Genomic DNA, 24,144 nt, shown 5'->3' with positions numbered 1-24,144 from the left:
CTCCGCCAGTCCTACCTTGCAGAAAGTGGTTGATTTTCTGTTTCTAGAGTCGCTGTTCTTCTCTTCGATCTCCCGTTGGATTTGTAGGTGTTTGCAATCTTTAGATAAGCTATCGAGCTGATCTCCCGCTACCTGAAGTAGTCTCAGCTGCTACTTCTCCGCCATCTTGACTCCTCCCCTATTTATTTTATTTTTCATTTCAAGTTTTTATTTAAATTCTAGTTAGTTAACATATGTGGTAGAAATGTCTTCAGGAGTAGAATTTAGTGGTGCATCAGTTACACACACCACCCAGGGCTCTTCATGACCCGTGCCCTCCTTAATGCCCATCCCCCATCTAGCCTACCCCCTCCATTACAGGTCCCTGCAGTCAAGCATCTCTTATGGTTTCCTTCCCTCTGTCTTTTCCCCCTTCCCCTGTGTTCACCTGTTTGTTTCTTAAATTCCATGAATGGTGAAATCACATGGTATTTGTTTTTCTCTGACTGACTGATTTCATTTAGCATAATAAATTCTAGTTCCATCCATGTTATTGCAAATGATGTTTCATTACTTTTATGGCTGAATAACATTCCATTGTACATATATATACCACATCTTTATCCATTCATCAGTCAACATTTGGGCTCTTTCCATAGTTTGGCTATTGTTGATAACATTACCATAAACATTGGGGTGTGTACGCCTTTGAATCTGTATTTCTGTATCCTTTGGGTGCATACTTAGTAGTGCCATTGCTGGGTTGCAGGGTAGTTCTGGGTTTTTTTTTGTTGTTGTTATTGTTGTTTGAGAGAAAGCATGCAGTGGGGGATGGTGAGGGGCAGAGGGACAGAGAATCCTAAGCAGGCTCCACACCCAGGGCAGAGCCGGATGCGGGGCTTGATCTGATGACCCTGCGATCATGACATCAACCAAAATGAAGAGTCAGACTCTAAACTGACTGAACCACCCAGGTGTCCCCTATTTTTACCTTTTTGAGAACCCTTTATACTGCCTACCAGAGTGACTACACCATGTTGCATCCCCTGAAAAGTGTAAGCGTTGTATTATTATTGGGGGGGTGGCGGTGTTAAGTTTGATAATTTCTTCACAGATTTTAGATACTAACCCATTCTCAGATATGTCCTTGCAGATATCTTCACCCATCCCACACGCTGCCTTTTAGTTTTGTTCATTGTTCCCTATCGCTGTGTGTCTTGATGGAGTCCAGTGGTTTGTTTTGCTTTGTTTCCCTTGATGGAGCTTTACATCATGTCCTGATTTGTAGTTAGGCAGTCTCCATCCCTTCAACACAAAATTGTTTTCTTAGCTCTTCTTACTGTTGTATTTTCTAAACAAGGTATACAAATAAACTATCCAGTTTGAGAAAATTTCCTGTTAGGTTTTCTTTGTTATTCTGTTGGGTTTATAGATTAATTTGGGTAGGAAATTGAAATCTTTACATTTGTCTTCTAATCAATCTTGGGGATATCCTTCACAGTAGTTAAATCTTCTTTGCATGTCACTCGGTGATTTTTTAAAAATATTTTCCATGCATACCTTGCAAGTATTTGTTTACAATTACCTTCAAATATCTCATGATGTAAATTGCTATTTGCAAGAAGAACCTTTAAAAAGCAAACACTTCCTATCATCTTTTAAAAACGGGAATGCTGTTTTATTTTGTATATTGATCTGAATTCTTACAAATCCAGGGAATATATTATTAATTTGAAGAGCTTTTAGTGAATAAAATCATATTTTTCAAGAACAATGATGATTTTATTTTTTGTGTTCCATACTTCTACTTTCGGCTTTCTTGGCTTGGAACTCTAGTGCAAAACTGAATAGAAATATTTTTTACTTGTATCTTATTCAAAGGTAATCCTCAAATATTTCTGCATAAGGAGGCTATAGATTTTCACACATTGTTTTTACTGTACTTCTATTTTGTTGGTTGGCTTCTTATTAAATATATGCATTAGATTAAGGAATTGCTTTTCTTCTTGTTTTTCTAAGGTTTTAATTATTCTTTATCATAAATGAATTCTCAGTACTATTAAATGCATTTATAAACTTCTTAAAATTATTGCATCTACTTTTTAAATTTTATTTTGAGGAAAGCTGTCCTAAATATGTCTCTTATTAAACTGTAACCACATCCTTAGAGTAAATACTAGTATTGTCAAGTACTAATTAATAAATATTAGTAGTATTTCAGATATGGCTAGATTTGTTTTGCTAACAGGTTTTTTAGAATCTTTACATGAGTGTTTATGAGAAATCAGCCAATATTTTTCTAAGTTTTCCTCTTCTTCTAACATTTTCTTTCAGTTTTGTATAAGACCTATAAAAGATTTTAAGAAGCATACTTCTCTTTTTCATGTGGAACTGTTTATTGAAAGTAGAGTGTGTCAGTTTCTTAGAAGTTCTGTAAGACATGTCTTTAAAACCATTTGGGTCTACTCATCATTTTTGCAGATAAATATGACAAAGAAAAATTCATTTATTTAATGTTTATGGGTCAATTCAGCTTTTTATTATGTAACTTATGTATTAAGTTTATTAATTTACCTTTTCTAGAAAGTTTTCCATATATTTCCTCTGTGTTACATGTGATATTCTCTGATTATTATTTTTAAAGATTTTATTTATTTATTTGACAGAGAGAGATCACAAGTAGGCAGAGAGACAGGCAGAGGGGGAGAGAGAAGGAGGCTCCCTGCTGAGCAGAGAGCCCGGTAAGGGTCTCGATCCCAGGACCCTGAGATCCTGACCTGAGCCAAAGGCAGAGGCTTAACCCACTGAGCCACCCAGGCACCCCTTCTCTAATTTTTTTTTTTCTGTATTTATGTCTATCTGTATTCATCATACCTTTTTATCTTGAATATTGCCTCTGTGCTAATTCTTTTCTTTCACATTCAGTCTTGTCTGTCTGTAATTTAATTAGCCCTTTAAAGGTCCAGTGTTTGCTTCAGTGACCTGCTCAGTCCTTTGTTTCATTACAATTTCATTCATGCGTTCTTTTGAATCCGTATGATTTGCTTACTTCTATTTATGTATTGGTTTAGTATTTTCCTGACTTCTTAAATTGAATGCTTAGTTCATATGTTTTTCTTCCTGGTTTTTGTATGTGCCTATATGTACACATAGTTCTATGTTCGGAATCTGTGTGCGTATGCGTGTGTATTTCCATTCTGTGCTATATGCAGATGTGAGGCAGTCTTTCTGTTATTGGGTTTCTAGTATTACCACTCGGTAGTGAAAGACTGAGGCATCTGTGATACATATTTTTTGAATCTTTGTGATGTGACTTACATGTCTACATGAGCAGGCCAAGTCCAGAAATAAAGCCAGCATGAATTTTTGTAGTGTTAGTTAATCCTTGCAATTCAAAATTCAGTTAACCCCTACAGTTCAGAAACGCTACAATTTTAGTCTGTCCTTGCTTTGGAGAGACAACACAGCACAGATTTAGTTAGATTTCAGAGTAAGTTAATGACTCAGATTTCAGAGTAATTCCAGAACTTTCACTTGCTAACTGTGTGACCTTGGACAGGTCATTTAAGCTCTAAATTATCTGTAAAACGAGGATGTTGATAGTAATTACAGGGCTGTTGTAAGGCTTAAATTAGTTACTTATACACAAAATCCCTTTTAATAATTGAAATCTTTACAATAATCTTGACATTCAATTAACCTATATAAATTTTAACTATTATGTTTCTATTTGACATCTAGAGCATCCTTTTTTTTTTTTTAATTTCGTTCAGCTATGTGCGAAAATGTCTATCCAGCATTCTCTGTGGACATGGTAGAAGTGTATATCTCCTTACATAGTAGTTCTAGTGGCCATGTAGCCAAAATTCCTTCAAATTCCAACATTCATCCTTCCAGAAGAGTGGACATTATCCAGAAGAGTGGACATTACTCCTTCCACTGCTAACACTCCCTTGCATTTTCTGTGATGTTTCTAATTGTATTTGTGTGTTTATACAAATACACTGAGTTTACACCATCTTGGACAAAAGCCCAACTTATTTTAGATGACAGTCAGGGGCTTGCTAAAGGATAAGATTTTCCTGAAATGTAGAAAGTGCAGAAGTCTGGGGAAAAAATACTTATCAAGAAAAACGTAGAGCAGGAAGAGAGATACATGGGATTAATTTGCTGAACTCACACTTTACTGAAGGAAAAAAAAAAAAAAAGCTCCACCTATAATGTTGGCCAAGTAATTAATAGAAAACTTCTTCTAGATCATTCTGTAGGTCCAGGGTCCGATAAGTATATAAGTGCGGAGCTGACCAGTTTATAGTTCTTGTCTCTGGACAGGTACTGCCCCCCGTCACCCTATTGCTAAGGTCAAGTCATGGCCGGTTATGTTCCCCCAGGAAGTGCACACACCCTCTGAGTCATAAAACTGGAAAATCCAGCTCACATCTTCCACCTGATTTCCATTCAGCCACCATTTACGGAAATCCTATTCTCTGCTAGAGGATGTAAAAGACAGTTCATTTGTTTTCTTTTTTATTGAAATACAAAAGGTCACATGAGCATGCTTTGGTCAAGGTACTTTTCGAAGTTGGTCAAGACGGGCTGCACTGCCTGCGATGGCCTGAAGGAGAGAAAAAGGGCAGAATGTCAAGACAGCAAACCCGGAAAGACCTCAGTTTGTCTCTTCTCACGGTTCCATTCCCATCCTCATCTGGGTGACTTTTGCCACTTCCTTTGGCTTATAGTTGTGACTCTTGTTGTCTACTCACCCAAAAGTACTCCAGGTGATCTTTGCAAAATCTCTCTTACTAGATTATGTCGTTTCTTTTTTTTTTTTTTTTTCCTTTTTAAAGATTTTATTTATTTGATGGAGAGATCACAAGGAGGCAGACAGGCAGAAGGAGGGGGGGAAGCAGGCTCCCTGCTGAGGAGAGAGGCTGGTGCGGGGCTCCATCCCAGGACCCTGAGATCATGACCTGAGCCAAAGGCAGAGGCTTTAACCCACTTAGCCACCCAGGCCCCTGATTATGTTATTTCCATACGTAAGAGCACTTGAAACGTCCTCTCTGTCTCACTCAGGATAAAACATTTAAAACCTTTACCACATGACCACCAAGGTCCACGTGAACAGGCTCCCACCACTTTTCTGAATTTGTCTCTGCCATTTTCCCTGATCTCATTCTCCCCCAGGTTGCTGCCTCTTGGTACTTCTGTAGACATGTGAGGCTCGTTTCTGCCTCAGGGTGTTTATACTTGCTGTTCCCTGAGGTGGGACACTTTTTCCCCAACAGGTACCACAAGGTCCCCCCACACACACACACAACCTGTCCATTCCTTGTTCTGACTGTACCATTTTATCACTTGAAGGAAATTCTGCCTAAATTAATCTATCTGTAGCCTGACAGCACCCTCCCTCTGGGGCTCTTTAACCTCCTCCATTTCTCTTAGCTCTTCTCCCTCTCAACGCAGGATCTGTTTCCTGTGTGGTTAGAGTCTGTCTCCCCTTGCTCGAGCGTGCTTCTCAGAGCAAGGACTCCACTTGCTTTGTTGCCTGGTATATTGCCAGCATCTGGATCAGAACCTGGAACATAGTCAGTGCCGGATACATACGAGTCCCGTAAATAAGCCAGTCCCTCCATGCAGTTCTCTTGGACTCATTAGGCCTTAGCAGCTGTTACACTGAAGTATCTGGGCAACTGCGCCAGGACCGTGTCAGAAACCAGGGGCGGGAGATGGCAGGGGCACACACTGAACCACTGAGGTCAACCTCACGATAAAACAGAATTTAAGTGATGTTTCTGAGAGGCAGACTCATAATTGCTTATAATATAAAGCGGCTGTGAGTCAGTGAAATAATTTGGGGTCTAACCTTGGCGTACCCATTCTAAAATATTTTGACCAAAAATAATAATAACAACAATACTCCTACGTGTGGTGGTGGGTGCTCAGGGGGTTCGTGTGCAGCGTGTGCAGTTGTGAGAGCACACTCCGAGGGTGAGATCCGCTCCGTGGGAGTGGTACGGAACCGGAGTCTGCCTCCACATGGGGTAGCTTTTGTACCGTCTGGCAGTGGTCGCTCAGAGCGGCAACGTGATGCATGTGCACTCAGAGGACCGAAGTCCTGCTCTCTCCCTGCTCCTGTGTTTCCCATGTTCTCAGGATCTGAGGCAATGTGTGGGAACTCGGCATGTGGGAGGGGTGGGCAAGGGAGGGAATGAGAGAGATGAATGTAAGTCAGTGGAAACATGAGGACATTTCTATTTTAATAATTGCTATGCTGTGTCCTGCACAGTTCATTACTTCCTGACTTGGTTTCGCTTGACTAACCAATGGCTCGATTGTGGAGGTGGAGGTAGGATTCAGATGCACAGAAGTAGAGTAAAAAACAGCAACTAACCGCCAAACTACATCAACCAGGAACACTAATGGGACCAACTAAGCTGTCAGCCGCCATTTAGTCATTGGACCTCACCACCAATATTACTTTCCCATTTACTCCACCTGCCAACAGCTCTCGGCACTTACCGTTTTCAATTGCCAGGGAAGAGATAGAAAGGTCTTGTCAGAGAACTTCGTTCAATGGTGGGCATCTGGGCTCTGACATCTGGTTTTTCAAATGATTGTTGTACCTAAAAACAAAAAGAGGGGCTAGATGATGCCTCTTATGAATTCTCAGGAAAAATTTTTCACCATGAGCCAGAAAATTCTGGGAATTCAGGGTGCTCCTAGGGTTGATGCGGCCAGCCCCATGGACACTCAGACTCTTTGCCAGTGCTGCCCTACCTCTTAAAAGTGATACCCGGTGTCAGAATATGTCCTTTTTCTCAAACACTTTATGCCTAATCCAAGCCCTTTCAAACTCTATTTCCTGCTTTCTGTTTGTGATCTGACAATTAGTTTTCCCCTGGGGTTGCTTCATGAGAACTGGATCTTGAGAATTCTCTACTTTCTATGTCTACCAGGGTTAACTCCTCAATTTAGTGAGACTCAAATCCCAGGATTTTGTTCTTAAGTCCAGAACACTGAGTAACTTTCATATCCCTTCCACCAGGCTGACTTGAAGTCTTTTGCCACGGGCTGATCAATGAGATCCTGCTGAACCTAGATCGATTATTTCTAGTCTTTCCTGGAAATGCCCTTCCGAGTGCAATGTCCAAATCCTACTCATCCAAAGGACTTAACTTGCTAAGTTCCTATTTAGAGACCCCAACTCGTGTCATGCTGCTGACGTCTCCAGTTTACTCGTGGTATTGCTTTCTTCTTCCAGAAGAGTGTAACTGTTCTCTATGTTTTTTATTGAAAACACAACCACAATTTTCTATGTTCTTAATAGCAATCCCTTGTTCCCTAAAAAAGGGGAGAACATCTATTTATTTATTCAAGCATTTATTCATACAATGGATATTAATTCCTATGTGCCTGAATGTCGCATTTAGCAAATCCCCACTTTCGTAAGTTCACATTTGAGTGAGTAAATACAGATTTTAAAAAAAAATGAACCTATAAATACATATACTTAGTGCATGGAGGGAAGAGCCATGGAGGAAAGTAAACAGAGAAAGGGGGCCACTAAGGAGTGTCCAGAACTGGGGAAGCAGCATCAGGTCTCCCCTTCTGGACCACCCCATTCACATGTCCTCAGACTTTTCTTTACAGATCCCATCACAATCCATAACCACACATTTGTTTGTTGGCCTACTTGTTCAGTGACCATGTGTCTCACAAGCACTGTACCTGCTACAGAACCTTAAGGTCACACGTGTCTCCTTCACCCCTTTGTCACCGGGAGAGAGCCCACAAATATGCCAGCCAGTCAATATTTATTTAATAAAGTAAACAATGAAAATTAATGCAAATACCTCCCACTCTTTGAAACTTAAGAACTTATACCCCATGACATACAAACTTATATTTTATATTATTTCTTTTATATTTTGACCTCTTGTTATAGTGCACTGATGTTTTTCTTTTTTATTTTTTCTAAATCAGGTTTTAAACACCTAGATGACAGGAACCAGGTCCCATTCCACTTGTGTTTGCCTGACCAGTTCCGACATTGTCACCTGGCAAAGGCTTCCTGAACAGACAAATGACTAGAAGAGGAAAGACAAGCTTACCTTCTGAAATACTTCTATTAGGTGATTACACCAAGAGTATTTTTGGAAGCATGTGATGAGTTGTACAATGAAGAGAGATCCCTTTGTGACGTGTCTCCAGGATACATTATCTATGAAGAGAGGAGGTGTACATCATACATTATCTATGAAGGCTATGGCCTTCACTCTTCCTCTGTTTACAGTTTTTCTAAAGCATAGCTTGGTAGTTATCTCGGTGTGTTTAGGTGAAGCAGCTATAACCCTACGTTAACTCATTTTTCCACAGACAGGAAGCAAATAGACAAACGAAAAGCTAGCAGAGGTTGAACTAGCAGGGCAGCCCATCAGAACTGCAAAAGATGAACCAGTAGTCCTATTGTATTGTTAGGACTGACTGACTTTTAACTCTGTGCCCTCTGTTCATCCACTTGGCTTCCAAAAGAGGTCTGAGAGATAATTGGAATTATCCCAGTTTACAGAGGAAAGGCTAGAAGCTCAGAAGGATTCAAGACTGTCACCACATTTACACAGGTGGCCATTTACAGACTAATTACCGTACTGTCTTTCACAGTGTCATCAACAAAATAGGTGAACAGACCGAAAAGAAACTTTTGGAGGGGATGGATACGTTCGTGGCATGGATTGTGGTGATAGCTTCACAGATATATTCTTATCTCCAAACTCATGAAGTCCTAGCAGATGTCAGTCATATTTCTATAAAGTGGTTTAAAAAGACTGAAAATAAAAATTTGCAACTTAGAAACACCCAAATGTAAGGCTTCTTCAGATGATTACGTAGAGGTCAAGAACTAAACACTGCTCTACTGTTAGTACATCAAATACGCCCCAAGGTATCATTTTCTACTTGTTTTAAAGGGGGCATCCATAGGGTGCCTGGGTGGCTCAGTGGGTTAAAGCCTCTGCCTTCGGCTCAGGGCATGATCCCGGCGTCCTGGGATTGAGCCCCACATCGGGCTCTCTGCTCAGCGGGGAGCCTGCTTCCCCCTCTCTCTCTCTGCCTGCCTCTCTGCCTACTTGTGATCTCTGTCTGTTAAATAAATAAATAAAATCTTTAAGGAAAAAAAAAAAAGGGGGAGGGGCATCCACACTGGGCTGGGGCATGTGGTGGAAGGCTTGCATGATCCTCTGAGAAAGAGCAGCCAGTCCCAGGATCCAGAAAAACTCTTCTCAAACTGTTGAATGGATTTAGTAGAAAAAGGAATCAGTCATTTGTTTTAAAGTGGTGTATGGGAAAGGAGGGTCCTTGCATTAGGTTGTTTTAATGTTTGGTGTACCTTTGACTCGAAAGCACAACTCTTATAATAAAAGTACGATCTTAGAAAGTAAAGGGAAAAAACAGAATCTTCGTCTCCATAGAACAGATGAGACAAGATTTAAACAATATCGACAACACATAAAATTTGCCTCGGATCATTGCTGCGCGGAGCCTGTTTTGATTTTCTAGAATCGTTCAGAGGTCCCCTCAGGCCCACAAATCCCTGTGTGCCCTGGAAAGACACATACGTGGGGTTGAGGAGCAGAAAGCAACGAAGTCCTTCTCCACGTGGACCCTGTGGATGGCGTCGCTCTCCAGGAGCAGAGGTTGATGGGAAAAGCTGCCGGCGGAGGCCGCTTTTGAGTCACTGACCCACGCTTCCCCAAGATTTTCTGTGGAGACATCACATTTCTTCACACCGTGTGCCTCTCGGGATGACGAGAGCAATTGCCCACAACTTTGTTGTTAAGGAGTTATTCCAACCAGTTAGACTCACGCACACACACCCACACACACACAGCGCTCTACCCTTCTCTAGGGTCCTTCAGCAACGCGCCGGTTAGCGCTGACAGCATCACAAAACTGGAAGGGCCCGTTTGCGAGGAAGACAGCAGAAGTTAAAGCCTTATTTGCCTAATTTCAGAGAGCATAGTTACATTTTTTAAGCTAAGTTATGTTTGTTTCCTTTTCCCCCCAAACACTGCTCCACAAAGCAAAAGGACAGTTGGAAGTCAGGAGAAAAGTTTTTTTGCTTTTTGGGGTTTTTTTGTTGTTGTTGTTCCCGCACCTTCCTACTCATTTCCCTTCCAATATGCCTGAGGAAAAAAGACACCGCTAGTACATCCTATGCTCACTCTCAAAGGAAATTCTTCTCAAGCCAGAGATTGTCAAAATGTAAAATGTTAACAAGGAAAGCCCTCATTAAGATCATTTTGTTCCAGGATTTGAATATTTGTGTTTAACTTCTATTTAGGAATGCTAGTGGTGTTCTTGAGTTGAACAGAAATGTGTCCGCTGATGGGACAGATGCCCATCAGCCCCCTAGGGCAAGTTTCCTGCTAATTCAGTCTAGTTTGTTTGCCCCGAATGGGGTCTAAGATCGTCTCCTCTAGAAGCAAAGCACACATCATTGTTCTCAGCAGACACCGGCTTGACCTCTGGGGTTTCCCTCTTAGAACTCACCACCCCTGCAGGCCTGGATGATGATGACCTTGGGTTTGTCCCTGAGGTTGAGGCAGTTGACGTTGTTGAAGATCTGGAAGATGGTGTCATAAGGCAGCACGTCCTGATTTTTCGAGCTGAACGCCTTCCCACAGATTCCGCTCAGGATGCCGTGAGACATGAGCACCAGGAACGTGCTGTCCGAGGACTTGTGCTCTGGGCGGGAGGCGAAGGCCCGCAGCTCTGACTCCATACCCTGGAAAAAACCACCAGATCTTACTTTGCTAGGAGAAGCATTTCAGTTGGTCTCACCTCCTGCTTATCACAAGCAGCAGTGTAAGAGTCGTCCAGAATGCCCCACTCACTACGCCTTCAGGCACTGCTTGCTCCAGGATGGGTTTTCTTTCTACAATGGAGCAGTGGGTAGAACTTTCCAGTCCTGATGGCGATATATCAACTGTCCTCTTCATACATTTTATGGTCACTTTTTGTCACTTACATACTTTTTCCTTTCCGTCTCTCAGTACTCGATAGGAGCCTTGTGTCATAAATGTGTCCTCCCAGTTCCCTTGTAAAACCGTTCCCACTGTGCTTAGAATAAAATCAAACCTCTGATGTACAAATATTCCTCTCTCACCGTGCCTCGCCTCCCCTAGGTTCTAGCCGCCCTGGTGTTTCTGTACGGCTCCTGTGTGGTTTCCCCTCAGATCCAGAACACAGGTCATCCCCAGCTATCCAGGGCGTGCGGTTCCCCAGACTCATGGGTCCGCTTCCATATTAACTCCCCGAAGAGCCCATCTAACTTCAGGTTTGCTGGGATCCCCACTCACTAGTTTGCTCTCATGTTTCCTTGTTCTTTTTTCTCTTTACTTACTTTTAGCTTTCTTTTCACTCTTCCAGAGACGTGCCAAATCTGTGACACATTCTGTTTTGCTTACAGTACGATCATCCCACACCAAGCAAGCCCAGAGCTCTGGAGCTGGGAGCTGCCCGTCTCATTCACAGACCTGTGCCCAATGCCAGGAAGAGCCCCTGGGACACAGCTGGGACTCGGCACGTAATGGTGAGTACACTCCCACGACACTGACATCACACTAGGATTTCCAGGGACTGCTGGGACAGACTCCTAATCATCCCGCTTTGGAACTGAGGATTGTCTAGATACACATGCCAGCCACTTTGCCCCGTTATGGAACTGAGGATATTAGAGCTCAAAAAAGACATAAATTTCTCCCTGTTTCTTACTTCCATGTCTTCAACACACAAACACACATAAGGAGGTCAAGGTGTTTGCCTAACATGCTGAAGCTAACATGTTCGTAGTAGGATGTGCGTTGAATATACACTTAGGGGCGGGTGGGGGGCCCCAACCTCAGCAGTGAGTTTCTGTTTCACGTCCACACTGTAGCCGAGGCCTTCCAGCAGGTTCTTCATCCCTGCAATGTCAGTTTCGGCCCCATTCCTGGGTGGAAGATGATCGAACTCTATATTGCATATGATGAGAGCCAGCCGAGTACGATCGTTTCTTTCCTTTACTGGGTAGATCTGCAGGAAACAGACATACGGTGAGTTCGATTTACCTCAGGCTCCTTTGAAACCCTCATCTGCTGGTCACTGTTACTTCACTAAGGGCTCCTTGAGCCGCCCAGTCCTCTATCCTGTACCAGAAGACCCTGCTCTCCCATCTCTTTGTAATGGATTGAGTTGGCGGTAGTAAGAAGTGCAGAGGGGAGGTAAGTTATCTTTTAAGAGCCCTTAACAGCAGGACCCAGTATAGAGCTGGGATGGTTCCTTAAGAATCTTCAGGAGACTAGAATACTTCCTACCCTCTCCTCCTCTCTCTTCTCCACCTAGTCAAGTCTGTCTTCACATTCAAGATTCAGATACAATTCTGTAGAAGCCAGGAGACGCTTGCCACTGGCTCCAACTAGAAATGAATACATGAGTGGTCTTTCTTACTTGGTAACATTATTATTTTGGTACTTTTTTTTTCTTAAAAACACATCAACATACAATGCTATGCAGACTTTAATTATATTTTAGAAAATGCTTCATGTCTAGGCTTTTCAACTAGAATGCAAACAACCATTACTCAGCCATATTCTCTCATAAATACTTCGCTTCGGTAACGACAGCTAAAGTTGTCCTAAATCACAAATAGATTCGAGAACAAATAAATGAACAAGATGAAACATCTGCATTCTGTCGTGCGGTTGAAAGAGAATCACAGTCTGTGTGAGGTCCACATGATTTCCTCCTTGCTCAGAGCATCTAAGGATAAGATTGCCACTGTCCTCACTCCCCAACTCTGCCATCAGTGTTTTAGGAAGTTGTGTGGTGGAAACAGTTGTTTCTCTCTTATTCTCGATGTCATGGACCGAGCACAGCACCTCTGCAGCCTTCTTTTTAGAGAGTTTCACGAATTCTTCATGAGGACAAAGCTTGAGCATATTGGGAGGTTCTTCTGGTTCAGGTGGCCCAGGCATGGTATCCTCAAAAGCTGCAGGATATAGCACGAATCATCAATTAGTATATCTGCCTTTGGGACCCAATTTTCACTTAAGAATACTGACAGAGGAGGGAGATGATGGGAAGATCTCTCAGCACGTAGGGGTTATAATTATGTCCAACTTCTAGTGTAAGGAGGTGTATTTTGAGTAGGAAAGAACAGGAAGATTTAGCAGAGGAAGCAGATCCCCCTGAAAATGCAAGTGTAGGTTTCTGATAATTCTGAGGAAAATACTTTCATGATTTGGGATCAGATTTAGCCTTTCTATATTCAGCAAAAACAGTTTGATTTTTCCAGTGGTTTTACTCTGGGGTTCCTGTTTGTCCATGTGGACCTTCTATGGTCTCTGAGCAAGAACCGCCTGAGTTAAGATTTACTGGAGTGCTGTCCCTTAGAAATGAGACTGAGCCACATGTGCCATTCAAAATTTTGTCATGTCCATGGTCAGAAACGAAAAAGAAACCAGTGAAATTAATTAATAGGGGTAATTAATTAATAGGATGCAAAATCACATCCTCTCAGCATGTGTTACTTGGTCATAGCTCCAGCCTGGAGTCACCGGGTGTGGCTGGCAGCTATGCTGTCGGAGAGAGTACAATCCTGAGTCCACTCCCACCTCACGTGGCACAGACAGACACCCACGCACGCGTGGAGCGGAATCTCCAACTGTGTGCACTTGTGACCTTCATGGAGGAGACAGGCTGCAGTGGCTCCTCACCCAGCTGCAAGGTCAGTGACTTAAAGGAGAGACTCTAGTAACCAGCCCTACGTTCCAGGGTTGACCAGATGGTTGTCTGTCAGGGACCCTAACATACTCTGGGTGTCCTTGCCCCCAACATGTGAACCAACCAGCACAGTTTTCAACCTATGTTTTCCAATGTGAGAAAATCCCTCCTACCATGTGGAGAAGTTTGTCTCTGACTCATCCTGACCTAATCCCTGGAGAAATGTAGGACTATCAGGCCCTGCTTGGCCTCCCTTAACTGAGACTGTGCAAGAAGCCTGGAAAGTCCTGAGCCCGCCCTTGGAGGAATGAGGAAGAGCACTTCATAGACAGAACTGAGCAGTTTGCCAAGAGCTAATGTAACAAGGGGTTTGCCCATTAGAGGAATAAATTTTCGTGCTCAGTGACACAAGCCAACCAAGAAGTCTTTTACTTAAACGACAAAAGCAATGTTATCTTGTATAAAATTTTCAGTTTTCATATTTTACACTTTTTTCTTATTTCATTCATTTCCATTAGTTTTTAAATCATATTCTTGTGATAAATGTCTTTCTACACTGAATGATAAAAACCCAACCTCTGTAGATGTAGCAAATTGTAAGTCCTTAAGGAAGCTAGATGTTCTGAACATTTCTTAAACAGATACATGTGCTCTCCCTTTGTTTTCCAGAAGATTCCACCAATGCGAGGTCATCCAGGGTCCTGGGCTAGTCTCTGGTCAGAGGGTACTTTTTCCCAGCAGAAGTCACCTCTGTTTCCAGGATTGGTGAACATCCTAATTAATAAGCATCAGTTCCTAATGACCATCTTGTATCTGGGTACAGATACTGCGTTTGCAGATAAAATTGGGATCAGATAGGATTTCTATCTCACATTTAGTAGTAAAGTTAGCATGAAAATGAGTCCCTCTGTACAACATAATATGTGCTGTAGTGCAGCCTGCTGCCCAAAGGGGGTTCCATTCGCCTGGAGGCGCACAGGAGGAAATGAGAGAATTCGGAGTTCAGATAAAAATTTTAACTTTCTTCTCTATTACTTAATGAAATGCTCAAGAAACCCCTTAAAGTTATACAAAAAGGAAGAGACTGGTGCAATGTAAGACAAAGCCATCTCTCTTGGCCAGGTGGTGTCCAAATAGCTATTCCTCAGACTAACAGTGCCCGTTGCATCATATGTACATATATGAGTTTGTTAAATGAAATGAATCAGAATGATATCCATGTCCAGGAGGCCCAGCCAAGGTCTTTCTGTATGTCAGTAGCCCAGCTCCCCCAGCTCCCCGGGCTTTGGGTGCCACCTCAGACTCTGCCGATAGCCTGAACTTTTCAGTTTGATGTTCATGGTGATTCCTGGGGGCTTCAGATTATTCGAAGCTCCTATGACTTCAGTTTCAATTCCCATTTGCTGAGTGATCTCTGATTTTTTTTTTTTTTTATCAAAATTGTCTCCATTCCATCCCCGATTTAAGAGGAAATGATAAGCCTGCATAAGGACCAGCTCATGTATTAATGAGAACAGAGCCGAGGTCATCATATTGGAGATCTCTCCGACCAGCACGTGTGTCCTGGTGGACAGAGCACCCCTTCCCCATGAGGGACTCGTTGAAAAAGCATATTTGGTACAGTGAGATAGCTAGAGTTTTCTATTGCCTTTTGTTTATTATTGTTTATTATTATAGTTATTATTATTGATCAACTCTGAGATTTCAGGGCTAGGGTTTGAGCTTAACCTCCGTAGCGGATCAAGTCTGCCGCTGGTGAACTTGGCTTAGAGGCTATTTAGGTTCTAGTAATATTTATAATTCAATCTAGGTCAGAAGTCTTCAAGAGTTTTAATAGATTGGGCACTTGACAGCTGTTCTCCTGATCATGTTTTTGTGACACACGGGAATGAGTAAGCACTAGAAAGATCTAAACATTAGAAGTGAAGTAATACTTGTGAGAACTAATATTTCCTGGGTGCCTGTTCGTTATGTGTCGTGTTCATCCTGTGTTTCTTCCCGGCCTCCTGTGTGGTCTGTACTCTGCCGAGAGCTACTCTTCCCTCATGAAGAAAACACTTGTGCTCTAGATAGAGAGACTTGCTGGATTATCATCCTGTCCACTGAGATAGAAAGGGGTTAGAAGCAGAACAGATCTGATGGGGGGAATCAAGGGTTTAACTCTGTTTAAGTTTGTGAAGTCAGTGGAGTCTTCGGCTGGAAACGTTGGTTGTGCAGCTAGAGCTAAGTGTGTCTGGAGCTCAGAGGAGAGTTCTGGATGAGGGCTACTGTCTTCAGAGTTGTCCGCTGTGCCTGCCATGATGTCCCCAGCCTGTGAAAAAGTTACCAGAACTGTCACTACGTCACAGATGCTGAGACTGATGCCCAGGAAGATGAAGAAGCTGGAATGAAATCATGGAGTGTCTACAGGGGCAGAATCTGGGTTCACGTGCAGATATCCTTTACTCCCCAGAGTCCACAATCAGCTCTTCTATAAATAACGGAAGCACAGGGACCTAACTTCCTACCTAACTGGGAAGTGGGTCCCCTCCCACAAAAGGGAAGGTGGCCTCTCAGAGGATGATGACCAGTTTAGTAAAAATTATATGTTAGTAATGGAAAGATGGTGGGATTATGGAGAACCCTGGAGGGGCCTTGGAGTTAAGTAGAATCTGGAAAATTTGAGACACCCATCATTAAGTGATTTCAGTTTACCTTTTACACTGGTGGAATATTTGTCCATATTAATGAAAGTTTGGACAAGGGCTTGACCTGCCTCCTGCCATTTCTGTCGCACAGAGTTCAGAAAGACCCGAGGCTTGTCTTCAGGTTTAGCATCATAAAATTTTTTTTCTTTTCTGCTTCCTCCAGTTTCAGAACATCTTTTTCCAACAAGCCATACAAAACACCAGTAATGAGTTCTTTGCCCACAGTTTCCAAAATCTTAAATGGGTTTTTGTTGTGTTTGTCTTCTGTCAGAAATACAAACACTCTTTCAACTATAGGCACAACTTAAAGAGTTTTGCCCTGTCTCTAGAAAGTTCTGCATGATGGGAAATAGCCCTGCAAAGGCCTTCTGACTGTTTCGCCATCTGCCCCATAAAGTACATTTTCTTTCATCATCTCCATTGAGTTCTCTGGACCCATCGAATTCACACTGGGCCATGTTTTAATGATTCATCCCCACTGAAGATTTCTGGGAGGGCTTCTCATCTTTCTTCTGTGACACTGGGCCTAATACTAACTTCCTGGCCACCTACTGCTTTCATATTTCTCTTTCTCACGGTGATGATGATCCTTTTGTAATATATGCTCCAAGGAAAGGCCATGTTATTGCCTAAAACTGTACATTTTTTCCACTAGATGCTAGGATCTTTTCTTTCTTTTATATTGAATCTCCTTGGTAAAAGCACAACGTCTTTGAATCCTCATCTTTGTGCCCACATCTCATTCCCACATCTTTGTGCTTAAAATACTTATAAACACATATATGCTTGCTGAATGTATAAATTAATGAATAAATGAGTGAATGATCTAGAGTTCTAATATTTTAAGTTCTTATCTCAATAAGAATTCTTAATTGAAAAATCATCTGATGACTAATCTTTCGGTAAGGTAGATTAAGTTAACACCAGGTTAACTTACTACTGTTTGGGCTCATCTAGCTGATATGGTTGTGTGTAGTGTCATTTCCATCCCCAAATTTTTGACTAGCTTTAATTTGATGGTAGAAATCCTTAAATACCTATTCTTTGTGTTTCATGTATTTTTATGGGATCGGTAAAAGCAAGAACCTTGTTTGTCTTATTCATTCCTCTATAAACAGTCCATAGAGCAAGATCTGTAACACAGTTGACATATGTCAGATGTTTTTCTCATGGCCTAGCCCACTAGCAATTTTGATGAGATTATGCAGTGAAATAGTATTTTAACAAACATTTATTGCATGCACACTGAGTCAACTACAGTGATGGGATCTTACCTCCAAATAAATCAGATGTGTCTAATTTCCTCATAAAGGTTAAAGTCCAGTGCAAGAAAAGGATAGATTTAATTCTCTAATGACAAGACAAACATAGTAAGAGTTACAGCTGAAGAACCATAGGCCACTGTGAGAACTGGGATTCTGAAATAAAGTAGCAGAAATCGAAGTGGAGGGCGGAATCTGGAGTTGAGAGAGGCAGAAATCGAAGTGGAGGGCGGAATCTGGAGTTGAGAGAGGCAGAAAGTGAAGTGGAGGGCGGAATCTGGAGTTGAGAGAGGAATCTGTAAGCTTGGCCACTGCTGGAATGTTGGAAGTAAGGAAGAAGAAAACCCAAGCTATTTCAGGTTTCTGGTCTGAATAACTGGATGATAGTGGTGCCATTAACTAAGACAGGGGAAACTGAAGGGGAAGCAAGGGAAGGGAAGGATGACAAGCTCAGCTCCCGCAGGGAACCAAGAGTGCCTGTGCTCAGTAGGCACTAGAAGAGTCAAGTGTGGAGTTCCAACGGGTAGTCAGGTTTGGAATACGTTTAGATTCGGGCGTATGAATGTGGTAGTAAATTACAGGGATGGCTTCTGCTAAAGCAGGGATTAAGAAGAGAGAAAGGCCTGGGATCAATCCATGAGAGTAACCCATCACCCTCTCACCCTGGGGTCATCCCATGAACCTAGAATTAATGTCAAGAAAGATGAGGTTCGAAAAATGTTCTTGCTTAGAAAATACCATTACCTGGTGAAGGAAGAGTTGCTACTTGAGAGTCTGAGTTAAGCTGATTTCCAGATGGCAGACCTGAGGAAAGATTCAGAACGTAAAAATGGTGGCTTATCGTCTCTGGAGAATCTTGCCTGATGTGTTGGACCCTCCCTAGTGAACCCACCTTCTACAGGCCTGCCTCCTAGAACCACACCGGTCACTGAGAAGCCAGAAATTTCCCCCGGATGCAGGACAAAGGAATGTCTGCAAGTGACTCTTCATTTCTGCTAAGATGAAGGGGTATTGAGACAGCAATAGGTCAAGAGGTCTCTTAATTCTCCTGTCTCAAGATGGCTCCTGGGGTGACCGCTGCTGCCTGACAGGGGCGTGCCATGTTGAGGGTCTAACTCAGAGCTGGCCTGGACTTGGGAGAGAAAATGAAAAAGAACAGGCACGTGCCCATGGACTCTCAGCTTTGCAAAGACTTATCACAGCAGAAAATGAGGATGAGGTGACCCTTGGCCGACCCTCAGTCGGGGAAGTTTATTTCCCAAGTGTCACTGAACAGGAAGGTGGTCAAGCCAGAATACCCATGCAAACCGTCTTCATAATCATCTATGGGCTTCTGATCAGTATGCTACTCCTCCCGCCCACCAAGGCCACTGTCTGGGGACGCACATGCCGGGATCCCTGACCATCACCTCCGTAATCTGCATCCGTCCTACTAGGTAGCAGAAGCCATAGCTGGAGGAGGAAAACAGTGGGAAGCTGCAATTACAGTGTTTGGATGCATAAAATCACCAAACCTGTTCATCGATCCTCTTGGGTCACTTTTATGATTGTCGATTTTAAGGACAAAAATTGAATTTAAATTTGTTGAAGGTCTTATGAGGATCTCAGTATGACAGCACCCACCCGAGACACTTACTCTAGAAACTTTCAGAATTGGCATAAGCTAGCACATGAGAAATGCCCCCCCCCCCGATCTTCATTTTGTAGTACTTATTGAAGACAGGATTTCCATAGACAAAATATGGTCCATTTCCCTCCTCTGAATGGAGGGGAGTCAAAGTGTCAAGGCCAAGGCAGCACACTACAGTTTCTCCCATCCTTCCCCTCTAGACTGGTGGAGTCATTCAGCATCAGTGAATGCCAGAACATTCTCTGGAGGAGGCCTTCTTACGGCAATAGGAAATAGGTCTTCTTACATCAAGAACTTTCTTTTAGAAAGATCTCTCCCATTAAAGTGCATCCAAATATGCTATCTCATTGTCATAGCCTGTGGACCTACAACAGTTGGCAGACGGATGAGGGAGAGATGAAGCCATGACGACCCTGACCAGGGAGGCATCATGTGACGACTGGAGAGGTGGAGCCCGGGCTGCAGTGTCCCGATGGGTTGGACAAGCACCTCCAGGACTGTGCAGGGAGAGGAATGGGGGCAGAGTGAGCTCTCTGGCTGTTGTGAAAGTATTCTAGACCCTGACCATTATTCACTGGTTGTCTTTAATTTGGGGGGATTTGTTAAATGAACAAGTTACTGAAAGAAACATGAGAAACTCATCATCTATCTGTGAATGTTTGCTATGTCACCTGGAAGGCAGAGCCCTCAACCAATCCCCAGGAAAAAGGGCTTTTTGTTTTCAAAGAACATTGCTTTCTAAATGGCGTTGGCAAGTGCCGAAGAGACCAGGGGCTAGACTCCACTGGAGTGTGGAGGGACTAAGTGACCACAGAAGGGGCCGTTCTGCTGTTCTCGGGCTCTTAGAAGGACTAGAGGTCAGGGGCTGGGCCTCACAGAACGTTCTGCAGCCGGAGCCACACTAGTGGACACTCCTGCTCAGAGGAATATGTGAGGAGGTAACCGGAAGGAAGTGTCCACTTAAAACCCTTACTTTTATGTAGGCCCTGAATTTACTCCTGCTCAGAGGAATATGTGAGGAGGTAACCGAAAGGAAGTGTCCACTTAAAACCCTTACTTTTCTGTAGGCCCTGAATTTATTCCCAGGGCTCCACCATCCCTGAAGTATATTTTGTTGCTCCTGGAGAGCCAGATTTTGGAGAGATGTTAGATAAAGTATCCGAGTCTTTATGTGAGATGACTACGAAAGTTCCCAGGTAGCCCCGGACTTTAACAAGAGAGAGAGACTGAGAGAGAGAGAGAGAGAGAGAGAGAGTGAGAGAGAGTCGGTGCTTCACCAGGGTGACTGGAGAATCGAGTACGAAGCTTCTCAGACCACCTCATGAAGTCCCACAAAGGAGCTGCGGCACACTCAGAACGGGAGAAGAGCTTCAATCAGAAGAAGGCTGCTGAGGTCAAAGGGCCAGGAGCAAAAACAAAGCAGAACACTTGCGGTCCAGCCACTGATACAGAAACGGGGCCCTGTGGCCAGGAACCGGGAAGTTCTCTGCAAACTAACCTGAGCGAGAAAGAAATCAAACGTTGGGCACAAGGACACGGGCCCTCTGTGCACTGACCCTTACCTGAGAGCTCCAGCTTCTCTGCAAGGAAAGAATCCTCCACACGAATAAAAGCAATAAGAATCTGGCAGGCCTGTGGCCCTTTCCGAGTGACGGAGTCGATCAGAGCCCGGGCCTTGTCCATCGCGGTAGCGTTTTCGCATCGCACTCTCTCCATCTCCTCCTGGTTTAGCACTTTTTTGTCTAAGAGCTCATCCAGCAAGCCGTTGAGGGTCCCAGGGCTCACTGAGCTGACAAACAGCTTCCTTCTGTCCTTTAGGATCTTGTCTACATGAAGCACAAGGATTCCTCAAGTCATGAAAACAGTCTCATTCCCCTCACGCCAGCTCCAAGGAGTAGCCTGCTTTAGGTTAGATTGGAAAGACATCCCTCCCCTCAAGCCCTGAAGACCCCTGTGTCTCTCACTGCCCCCTCAGCACTGACCCTGGTCACTCACTGAGCAGCCTGAGGACAGAGGTCCTCTCCGGCCACTCGCAACTGAAAACCTGGACTGGTCCCCACGTGCCCCACCTGCCTCAACTCCACACAAGAAAATAATGAAGTTAGGGGCGCCTGGGGGGCTCAGTCATTAAGCATATCTGCCTTCCGCTCTGGTCAGGATCCTGGGATCGAGCCCTGCATCGGTCTCCCTGCTCAGCGGAAAGCCTGCTTCTCCCTCTCCCACTTCCCCTGCTTGTATTCCCTCTCTCGCTCTGTCTCTCTCTGTCTAATAAATAAATAAAATCTTAAAAAAAAAAATGCAAGTGATGTCCTATTTCCTTTCCCGGGCCACTTCTATACCCTCTATCACTCCAGAGCCTTTGACATTCAGCTAGGAACACAGAGCAGACCCAGGATGCCAGCGGAGCCCCCTAGTTCCCTCCTGGCCCTGGCCTTGCCTTTCTTCAGGTCCTAGGGAGTCTCCGGGCCCTCCTTTTGCCCTCCCGCCTGCCCCCCAGTGGCCCCCACCCTCTGTTGTGCCTACTGGAACAGTCCCAAAGACCTAAAGACCAGCTGGGCCCCTGTTCCCCCAGACACGCCCTTTCAGCCAGCGGGACACTCACCAGCCATGGCTCTTCTCTCTCAGCCTCGATGCACATCTGAAACTGAAAGCTTCCCACCTTCCCTTTGAGCAGGGTGTGTGCGCTCGTTGAGAAATACCCAGGGCTCCCGCACAGACATCCTGTTTTGTTTCCCTCCCCCCCACCGCCCCCACGAAAAACAGTTCCCCGAAACCCAGCCTGCATGGACATGGAGGAGAGTATCTTTGGGGGAATTTCTTTCCGGCACTCTGATGAGGTCAGAGAAGGAGGGGAGTGGGGCTGGGAGAAGAACTGAAAAGTGCACTTGGAGTTTGACTCGCAGTGCTGTCTCTCCTGTTCCTTTGGAAGGAGGATGTGTGATCTGGGAGAGTCACCCTCCTTTGGCAGCTTAGTCCATGCAGGCTGTTAGCACGAAATACCATAGAGGGATGCTTCTGAAGGAGAGGGATTGATTTCTCAGGGCTCTGGAGGCTGGAAGTGTGCACTCAGGGGCCAGCCAGGCCAGCAGGGCTGAGTGCGCGCCACGCTCAGGGTCACAGGCTGCTGACTGCTCGCCCACCCCGTCCTCACTTTGCGGAAAAGGCAAAGGGTCTGTCTGGAGCCTCTCTTGTAAGGGCTCTGCCTTCAGGACCTCATCGGCTTCCAAAGACCCCAGCTCCTCCTACCATCACATTGGGCATCAGGTTTGAGGCACACGGATTCTGGGAGGCAGCACAGACTTCCATTCTGAAGCGTTTGGAGAAGATGGATACCTGTGTCCTGTGCCCCAACCTGCAGATATGGGCGACGTTCCTGCAGAGCCCTGTTGTTTTTAGGAGTGGAAGCTGTTAGCACCAGAATTAAAGTTTTCTTTCCTATTGCCCTCCCATGGCAGATGGCTCTGTTTTTAGGGACACCACAGAGACCACACTTCAGGCTCTGGACTCGGAACATCTGACAGAGCAGTTTAAATATCCATTCTTTCTATTGCCTTATTATCGTGAGAGAATAAGTACCCAGAATTATTAAAATATCCTCTGTGTGTATGTGTGTGGGTGTGTGGCTGTGTGCACATGTGTGAGATATGTAAATTAAATATTCATAGTGGCGGTACTATTGTTCTAAAACTCCTGTATAATTAAAAACAAACTTGCCTTTTGACCTGAGTCACTAGCTTAGCTCCTGCATTTCAGGCTAAGTGTTAGGTTTCTATTAATTAGAATAAAATTCACTGTGCAGATTCTAATCTGAGCTTTTTCTCAGCGCACTTTGATTTTACTTTACTTCTTATCACATGCACTTTGGGGTGCAGGGAAGGTTCCAGGAAAGGAAGCAGGAATGTAGGTTCTTTGCTTCCCTGTCACTTTTTTTTTTTTAATTTTTAAAAAAGGATAGTTTTTCTTCTTCTTCTTCTTCTTCTTTTTTTTTTTTTAAAGATTGTATTTATATTTATTTGACAGGGAGAGAGATAGTGAGAGAGGGAACACAAGCACTGGGAGAGGCAGTGGGAGCCGGAGAAGCTGGCTTCCTGCCGAGCAGGGAGCCCGATGCGGGGCTCGATCCCAGGATCCTGGGATCATGACCTGAGCCGAAGGCAGATGCTTAACGACTGAGACATCCAGGCGCCCTTCCCTGCCACTTTTATATGTATTTATTTTTGAAATGCCTTGAAGATTTCACATGAGGGTCTCTGCCCTAGCTGGTGATGCACACCATGGAGAGGAAGTCCACCAGGATGACACCCAGCCCTGGGGATGTGGAAATGAAAGCATGGGTCCCTGAAGCCAAGCAGAGAGCCACTCCGTAGCAAGGACCATGTGCAGAAGAACAAATACCTTAGGACTCCAGTTCTATAAAGCTCTAGAGTAGGAAAACCTTACATACCATGTTGGGAGTCCCATCACTAACTGCCCAAGGAGGAGGCAAGGGAAACTGAGCGTCCAGGGCAGGAGGGCACCTTCCGAGGGGATGGAAATGTTCTGCACCCCAATGACATTATAGTTAGAACACATATTCGTCAATAATCACCTTGTACCATTAAGAGGGATACATTCTGTTTTAGGTAAATTATGATCAGGTAAATTATGATTTAGGTAAATGATCACATTGAATTTTAAACACTAAAATCAGGGCTTATAAAGATAGCCTGCATCGGAACTGATTTTCTTCCCTTTTTTCTGGATGCGCTCAAGCCACCACAAAGTGGTCAAAGCGGTAAGAGGAAGAGCTTCCGTTAGTGACCGAACCAGAGCCGCCCACAGGTAG

The 24,144-nt window shown here is 43.9% G+C and overlaps 1 protein-coding gene across 1 annotated transcript; it reads right to left on the bottom strand.

Annotated features, from left to right (window-relative positions):
• Positions 1-4,505: 4,505 nt before the first annotated feature.
• On the bottom strand, positions 4,506-21,951 carry LOC111153907 (caspase-13-like). Its single transcript, XM_022513216.1, is given in 12 exon segments — positions 4,506-4,594; positions 6,499-6,602; positions 8,091-8,200; positions 9,594-9,737; positions 10,528-10,762; positions 11,878-12,051; positions 12,897-13,006; positions 16,435-16,570; positions 16,573-16,691; positions 18,434-18,493; positions 20,882-21,145; positions 21,922-21,951. Coding segments are annotated over 11 exon segments (1,458 nt in total). The 5' UTR covers positions 21,929-21,951; the 3' UTR covers positions 4,506-4,594; positions 6,499-6,503.
• Between the last annotated feature and the right edge of the window lie 2,193 nt (positions 21,952-24,144).

Source organism: Enhydra lutris, unplaced genomic scaffold, assembly GCF_002288905.1.
Source record: "Enhydra lutris kenyoni isolate GAN:26980312 unplaced genomic scaffold, ASM228890v2 scaffoldscaffold34, whole genome shotgun sequence".
NCBI classification, from domain to species: Eukaryota; Metazoa; Chordata; class Mammalia; order Carnivora; family Mustelidae; genus Enhydra; species Enhydra lutris.
Note: the sequence above shows the minus strand (reverse complement) of the source record. Positions and strands in the feature narration are given on the sequence as shown.